The following is an 8,243-nucleotide window of genomic DNA, read 5'->3' as shown; positions in this document are numbered from 1 at the left end:
ATCAGCGAGGAGCCTACTCGGTATATCAATACGGTGCTAGGTAAGCAAAAAAAACAACAGAATGAAGAAAGCAAGCCGCTACTGATCTCGATTAATGTCGGGGTGCCCGCTTGCCAACCGATAATTGGGTTTCGCCGCTGACTTCGCGAGAAAGTAAAGCGGCCAACACACTTTTGCTGTGCCTGCATATAAAGACGTCGCGTGCGGGCGCAGCAACGCGGAGCTTGACTACTCTGCTCCGCAGAGCTACGATGGAGGCAGGACGAGCCTTGAGGGGTGAGTGTATCCTCGATCTGTTTGCTCTATAGGAAGCGATATGCGTTCCATGTAATTCTTAACGCACCGCTGGAGCAATTAAATTCACTATTGCTGCCCGTGTTCTACAGCACCTTTCTACAGTACCAAAGAAGCAATTCACATCATTTAGATAGACTTGACAAGCCCTTGCAAGAGCAACAGTTTGCATGGCGTCAGTTTTTCATTGGTAACGATGGACTACGTCGTAATCCAAGCAAATCAAAGTTTGAATGAACAAGTTTGAAACCGATACTAACAACCGCAACGGCCAACATTCGAGGAATGCTATGAAATCCGTGACGTCACAGTGATGTAAAGATTTAGCATTCGTTTTTCTCATTCAGTAATCAACTTCTTGCCCGCAAATAAACAAAAATGTAGAGTTTCGCGAATATAATTTGCGAGTCTAAGTAGAGGGCTTTAAAGGAGTGTCAAAAGTCTTTCATTACCTACCAGCCACAACTCACAATTATATGTTTCAGTGAGTTATAACCTCGCTCGAAGGACAGCGTTTGAGGCACGTCTCAAACACCGCATGCATATTATTCGCGTGTAAAACATACGTGTAATTAACAACCGTTGAGGCACGCGAATAAGGCTATTATGCTGCAGGGGCGCACAAATTGCGGCGTATAAATAAATAAATCGGTTGCATGTTGCACACCTGTTAATGAGACCTTGTCACGTAATTGTTGCAAAGGTGGCTGGGAGGAGAGTGTGTTTCTGTATTTGGGGTGTGGTTATAGGCACAGTAAGTTGTATTCCGAGGAGAGAGAGAGGGGATAAACGACTCTATTTAGAAGGTATCTAAATGGAAGCGCCCTTAGTCCAGGATGCCTCGAGCTCGGGCAGCGTCCGGGGCCCTCGCAACCAGTCTTAGCTGAACCTCGAGGCTGGAGTTGCCCAAGGCTCTCAAAGCTCGTTGGTGTGGTAAAGGTTAGGGGGTTTCAGTCGCGATTTTCTGCAGCCTCCTACCATACGTTGAAGAGACCCGGATTCACCGAAGAAGCGGCATTCCAGAGAAAATTGAGTAACGGCTATGATGACCTCTGGTTTGGCGTGGCAATGTGTTGATCTGTAGAGTATTCTCTTCCGCTCTTTAAGTAGTCACTTCTGTGCGGGAGGGTATGTTCTGCAGGTGAGCTTATAATGTTGTGTGATGCCATGGTACGTGACCAGACGATGCGTGCGCACTGACTCGGCTTCCTCGTGAAACAGTCTCCATCTTGCCTTGTCGCCCTGAACACTTATTACCGCTTGCTTAATAAAGCTTCCTAATTGAAGAGTGGTCGTGTCAAGTCTCGTTATGAAACAATAAAGCAGGTATTCACAACAACGGTACCGCTCACGCAAAACGGACCTCATGACGTTTCACATGTCCAAAAAAAATTCTCTTACTGCCAGTTAAGGTAGTGACTACTTGTGAAACCACGACATAAGTTCATAAAAACGTCTTACGATAAAATTATCATCAATGAATATTCAACCAATTCTGATCACAGTGAAGCCATGAGGCCAGTGTCAAAAGTCCCTTACGAAAGCGAAGTTTGGTGGCTCCAGGAAACTACGAAGCGCAATCTCATGTGTGATCGAAATCATGTGTGTGCATTTCATCAAGTATAAGCACGTCTGCCGTCATCTGCAAGGTTAATTCTCCATACATAGTCAGTATGCACTTATTGAGCAAATTGTCCACTCAATCGCTTCCTTGATTTTGCACCGAATAGTCTACATATGCATCAACGTAATTATTTGTATTTGTTTTTTTTTGCGTAAGGCGCCTCGCGAAAATGAGAAAGTTAAATAAATTGGAGAGATTGCGCACAGCAGGGCGCAGCAATAATTGTAAACGAATGAAGCCAAAATTGCACGCTACGACGTGTTTCAACTCCATCACGAGGGGGCTGTCACGAGAACTTTACCTTGAACAAATCTCGAGGCAATTTTTTTTTCCATTCGAAGAAAATGTGTACAGTCAGTTACCGAAAGGTGCAGGGTCTTAATATGAAAAAAAGAATTGCGGATTCTCGAGGCACTTCTTTGTTTATTCCTTAATTTACAGTCGCTATGTTCAATGCTTGCCGCATTGAAATGAAATAAGTTCTACTGGTAACTTTTAAGCACACATATATAGTCACAGTAACATGCAACAGAAGGCCCTAAAAATTAAACTGTAGGCAGGACATCCGAGATGAAAGATGCGTGATTTCTAATCGTGAACTTGCTGGCAATATTTAAAAGACGTTGATCGGAGTCGCATGGCATTGCCAAACTTACTACCGTGCAGGGCTGGGCAGTATCGCGATACAAGAGTATCGCGATAGTATTTCAGAGATACTTTTGAGTATCTGTATTTCTGTATCGAGATACATTTCAAAAATGTATTTGTATCTCAGTAGTGAAATACATTTACGATGTATCGCCTGTATCGCGATGCTATGCAGGACATGGGTATCTCGTTACATTGTTTTTTGTGTCGGAAATGAGTTGAGGCGTGTTTCCAATGGGGGAATGACGTTTTTCTTTTTCTTTTTTGTGCCAAGACAAGCAAAGGCGCGCCGCCGGTCACCGACAGATAAGGCGGCGATGGTTTCCCCTCAAGCACAGAATGGCCCATGTGGTAAAGCGCGCGACAACGCAGACGGCAGAATCGCGGGGGCAGTGTTGTCGGCCTCTGCCGACGAAAGTCGCTGCACTCAATGTCAGTGCAGCACGCCTAATTTTTTTCGGGTGGCAAGCCATTACTTCGCGACCCCCCGCGCGGATACCGCCTTGGAACAGGCTTTGCAATGCTTCGCGGGCGTTCAGTTCTCAAAGCGGCGACACTTCCAAAAGCAGTTCCCGTAGTCGCGGCGGAAGTGACTAGAAGATGGCTATCTCTGACGTGCTTTCAGCCACCTCTCCAATGTCAGGGTGCGTTCCTAATTGATGACATGAGTGAAACGGTCTTTTGTGGTAGCAGGCTCCCCCACCGCCGGAGCCGACTTCGCATGTTGCGGCTTTCTAAAATGGGTGCTCGTAGCGTCGGTGGTGGTGACAGCTTCATTGAAGCCGACAGGGTCAGACGGCCGAGGATTCCGAAGATGGGGACAGACTTCGGATTCTGAACAGTCAGAACAACCCAAGTGAGGGCGGAAGCGTTTCGGTATCTAGATGACCCGAGAAGAGATATCGCCACGCTGCAGGGCAATCCGGCTATGAAGGCGGTATTTATTCACTATAACACGAATGTGTGCTCGCCTTCAGCGGTAGACACACTTTTTTTTTTCGTGAGTCTTGTGCTGAGGCTGAACCGACGCTGTTAGAAGACATCCTATTTGAGAAGCCTACACAGCAACCTTCTTAGCAAAGCAGATCTTCAAAATAAATGTGTGCTTTTTCTCAATTCACTGAGGTTCATTAGTGCACAAGAAGAGATTCATTAGTGATTCGAGTGATTTGCTTAAAGTGTGCTATTTCTAGTATAGCTTAGTTTGTTCGCCAAGTATGTCGATTTCGGTGACCAGTGCTTGTTACTGTTGCTGTGAAATAGTGTATTTTTATTGCAATTGATACTTCTAATTGTCATTATTACTAATTATATACTTTGTCCGCCCCCTCCCCTGCAGTGTCTTAATGACGCTGAGGGTACTGTAATAAATAAATAATGAACTGAACGTTTCGATGCGTTGTAACTTTCATTACAACATCATGCTGCACTAATAAGTGTCTTTGCATAGTATGAGCATCCTTGAAATGAAAAAAAGTATTCCAGTATCTGTATCGCTGTAACTGTATTCCGGAATACTTTTTTCGTCTTATTGCAAAAGTATCTCCGAAATATCCCGTTACGTTAAAGGCAAATGTATCTCAGTATCTGTATTTAGGCTTCCAGTTCATGTATTTCGATATCTGTATTCCGGAATACTTTTGTGAGTATCTCTGCCCAGCCCTGCTACCGTGTCACCTTTCGCGTGTATACGCAAAGGACGAACCCGGCAATTCTTTTTTCGACAGGCTGGTTGCGTATTGAGGCGCTCATGAAGCTCTGCTGCTGCCTAGCCCTTCTAGGAGTGACCCAGGGACAGTATTTCTCAAAGACAACCAACACCATACCTCGCATGGGCAGAAGGGATCTTGACTATCCTCAGGTGAGCGACAATTTTTTCCGCCGCGACGTCCTCCTCTCGGCTTACGGCGTATGCTATAATACGAAGACACTGAAGGCACATTGTGCCAGCTGCGAACTAGTGAGCTGTTAACGGGCAAATTTTCCGCTGCTAATCGAGAGACACATGCGCATACAATTCTGCGTTCCCTTCTCTGACGCGCGTTTTGCAGTTGGAGGAACCGAGGATGGGCCGCACACTGGGCCTGTTGCAGGCAGACCCGGCACGCCCAGCAATGGTCGACCTGGGGTTTCTCGGTGGAGGCATGCGGAACAGAGCCAGAGAGAGACCACTCGACGGTATACTCAACGCTGTTCTTAAGCTCGATAAGTGCGTATGTGAAAGCCAGGCTTTGAACGCTGCTGCATGCATGCGAGCGAGCGCCTGGTATGCGTGCGCGGGCAGATATTGAAGGGCACATAATCCACTCCGAGTTCAAAGATTAGAAAATGGTTTCTTTCCAGCCTCCACTGTCTTTCGTATACAGGCGTTATCTCCTCCTCTCCACCTATTTCTTCCTAAAGCACGTGGAGCCGATCAGGATTTCGAGCTTTTTCGGATACACGCTGTTATCTCCGCTTGCGCAGCCGCAAACGAACAAAACGAAGTGAAATCAGTTGATCGCGCACGATAGTCATGGGAGACAAGGCAGATCGGGCGTGCGACTGCAAATGGCAGGACACAATTCCCAACTGACATCCCTCGTACATGGACCCATGGAGGGTTATTTCCCCATGACGCCATGTGAACGGACTGCTGGCGTCAGGAACTGTGCTGAGAAGATGGGAAGCGAGGAGAGAATAACGCGCTCGTTCTTACTCTCGTATTTTCAGAGGTTGTTGAGGAGCCCTCTAAGGATGCGACATCGTATAACTTTTGTCAGCGACTCCACACCACTTTCTAGCGACTACATTCACGAAACACTGACTAATTTATTTATTCTAGGCATTAGTGAATAATCGAGTACTCCGAATATTCGAATGAATATTACAGTATTCGAATTCGCTTCGACACGAATTTTAATTGCTCGAAATTTCGAAGTATTCGAAATGAACCGTATGTAACCCCTCTGTAAAAACGGTTTCACTGCTGATGAGAAATGCTATGCTGTGAAAACACCTGTCCAGGAAAAATCCGCACTGCCGTGAAGCTTTACATCAAGGTTCAATGAACATATTACCGTCATATCGATTAATTACTTTTTAAGTTTAAAGGCTTGTTATAGGGCTTATATGTGATCAGAACAGTAAATTTTAAACGTAGAGTATTTTGCCGGTTATCACTAGCATCCAATTGAAATTCAGATCCTCCTACTACCAAAAGTTGCTTCCACTTTACTACGAACCAAAGAAGTGACATTCACACATGCGTTGTTGCAATCTTTGAAAATATTGTGCACGTTAGTTTGGTCACGACAAATATGCTCATTTTTAACTATGTGATATACACTATTTGTATTATTTGACTCGAAATTATTCAACCAAATCACTATTCGCTTCGAACCTGAAATTTACATTCGCTCATCCCTGATTGATTGATTGATTGATTGATTGATTGATTGATTGATTGATTGATTGATTGATTGATTGATTGATTGATTGATTGATTGATTGATTGATTGATTGATTGATTGATTTTTATTCATCGCAAGTACGCTGATATGCTTGCCATTTCGCATTACCACGGCAGGTTGCCATGGGAACCGGTGCCGAGCTACTGTGTTGCACGCCCTGCAAGCCATCGACGATGTTAACAACGAGCCCTGAGGAAGCCGTTTTCCCTTCATCGTGGCGAAGACGCGATTGCTTTTCGAAATAAATAAATACATAAGCTGCTTCACATCAGACTGCGAAAACATCATTAACCGTGAAATGCTACACTTCTGGGTGCGTAAAATCTGAGCGCCGACGAGCTAGCAGTTTAGCATGAAAAGTGTCGCACACCTTGCTCATCGATCTACGCACACCCAGCATGCGGAGTGTCTGCCGACGCGCGCGATACTCATGTATGCAAGCGTACATAGGCATGCGTCGGCCTTCCCTAGTCATCCCAAGGGGGGCGCCAGTTCTGCCCCGTACCTTTACTCGGTCGGACCTCTCACGTCATCCTTTAATGCGCTACGCATCTTCCTTCATGGCGACCAAGGACCCGGATGTTTCACTCAAAGAACAGTTCCTATCTGAGCCTAGCCAGGGACCAATGCAGGCCGGTGTGAGAAGCACGTCATTTTCATTTTTGCATCCATTCTGGCTCGACCAACGGCTGCGGGAGACTTGGCCCCCCTAATGGAAAGCCCTGCGCACGCCTCTGCAAGCGTCCTTTCCAAATTACCGCACATTGTCACTGTGTTACCCGCGGCTAGCGCAGCTGTTCATGTATGCAGCACCTGAGAATAGATGTGGCGAGAAAACAGCTAGATCTCATTTTGTCGACCGCATCACCTCACGCAACGATTCCACGTGCCGTAATTATACAGGGCGACCCAACTCTAGCCAGAGTTTGAAATATGCCAACGCACTCCATTACGATGCGGCCAAATGCCTGTTAATGACTATTGCATGTAGTTAGTCACATTATTTTTTGCGTTCTACTCCATTGCTTAATTAGGCAGCAATAATTAACTAACGTCTAAAGCAACGAAGCTGGGCAAAAAATTCCAATTGAAAAGTTGCAGATCTGTTTGCAAAACATCCGATTTGGCAGTTTCTAACTTTCAACCTATTGAGTATTAGTGTTTTTTCTGCTTACTGCGGGTGCCCGCGAAATGCAAAAGATACCAATTGACATGCCCGCATACCACGTGGCAGCGTATATATTCTTGCGAATGATGAACACTGCGCAAATCCGAGCGTTCGAAGCCGTACGCAAGGAGCTAGCAAGGGAAATCACTGCACCTGGCAATTGAGTATGAACAGTGAGCAAATTCAGCGTAAAGATAAGGCAAGCTGCACTGAAGGCGCACATATGCAGTCAACGAGACCAGTTCTTGCAGACACATTTTCTATCAAAACGATATGCAAGTGAAACACAACCGAACGCGCGCAGAACAATGGTTGTTTTAGTAGAGTTCGACAACAGAATGACCAGTGCTTGGGTGTGCCGCAGTATCAGAGATGAGAGTTGGGCTAGTTTGTATGGCATACCGTCTTCATACATACCTAATTAGAGCAAAAAATAACGAAGGACAGGGCAAACCAAAGACAGCGCTGCGATCTGCCTACTTCCTTCGCCATGTCCTTCGTTTTTTTTCGTTTTTTTTTCTCGTTAAGTGTGTCTCAGGTCGGTATGCAGTAGCACGGCCACTGGATCCAGCGGCCTTGGCAATAGTATGTCTCGGTCAGTTAGACGAGTTGCAAATCAGTAAAAGAAAGGCTCCTTTCAAGCTGTGGCTGTTCACCTCTTCGTTCCCATGAGGCGTCATAAAGTTTTAATCGCCGCATCTGCAGTTCATGTTGTCGATGGGAAAGTCATTCATCCTCCGTCGCTGGCTGTTTCGGTGAGTGGTGGCGCCTAATGGCTGACGAAGGAAAGGGCCTTTTAGATTGTTGTGTCCACATGTGACAATAAACAATGTTGTGTTTTTCTCGTCCCCACGTGCCGCGGTGGTCTTGCGGTTATGGTGCTTATGGTGCGGTGCAGCTGTCAGTACGCGAAGGTGACTCGCATGCCGGGTGAGCTGCCACTGCTGTCCACGCACCGTAACTGTGTCTCAAAGCCCGCCGCTAATTGTGCACTATCCTGTGACAATACGGGCTAGAAGAGAAGGACGCCAGGCGTGGTGAGGGATGCAGGTTAGAA

The 8,243-nt window shown here is 46.1% G+C and overlaps 1 protein-coding gene across 1 annotated transcript; it reads left to right on the top strand.

Moving 5' to 3' along the window:
* The first annotated feature begins 251 nt into the window (after positions 1 to 251).
* LOC125756585 (uncharacterized) lies at positions 252 to 6,211 on the top strand. Its single transcript, XM_049411473.1, has 4 exons — positions 252 to 276; positions 4,294 to 4,427; positions 4,618 to 4,744; positions 6,135 to 6,211. The coding sequence occupies exons 1-4, from the start codon at positions 252 to 254 to the stop codon at positions 6,209 to 6,211; spliced, it is 363 nt and encodes a 120-aa protein (XP_049267430.1).
* Positions 6,212 to 8,243: the final 2,032 nt, after the last annotated feature.

Source organism: Rhipicephalus sanguineus, unplaced genomic scaffold, assembly GCF_013339695.2.
Source record: "Rhipicephalus sanguineus isolate Rsan-2018 unplaced genomic scaffold, BIME_Rsan_1.4 Seq216, whole genome shotgun sequence".
Classification (NCBI taxonomy): domain Eukaryota; kingdom Metazoa; phylum Arthropoda; class Arachnida; order Ixodida; family Ixodidae; genus Rhipicephalus; species Rhipicephalus sanguineus.
The sequence above is the reverse complement of the archived record's forward strand: the minus strand, read 5'-3'. Positions and strand labels throughout refer to the sequence as shown.

What these genes read in the sequence shown, in the direction of transcription:
- LOC125756585 (XM_049411473.1), top strand. Translation starts at nt 252, where the DNA reads ATGGAGGCAGGACGAGCCTTGAGGG. An exon ending in GGCAGGACGAGCCTTGAGGG is followed by an intron (nt 277 to 4,293) that starts GTGAGTGTATCC and finishes TTTTTTCGACAG; the next exon opens with GCTGGTTGCGTATTGAGGCG. An exon ending in GGGATCTTGACTATCCTCAG is followed by an intron (nt 4,428 to 4,617) that starts GTGAGCGACAAT and finishes CGCGTTTTGCAG; the next exon opens with TTGGAGGAACCGAGGATGGG.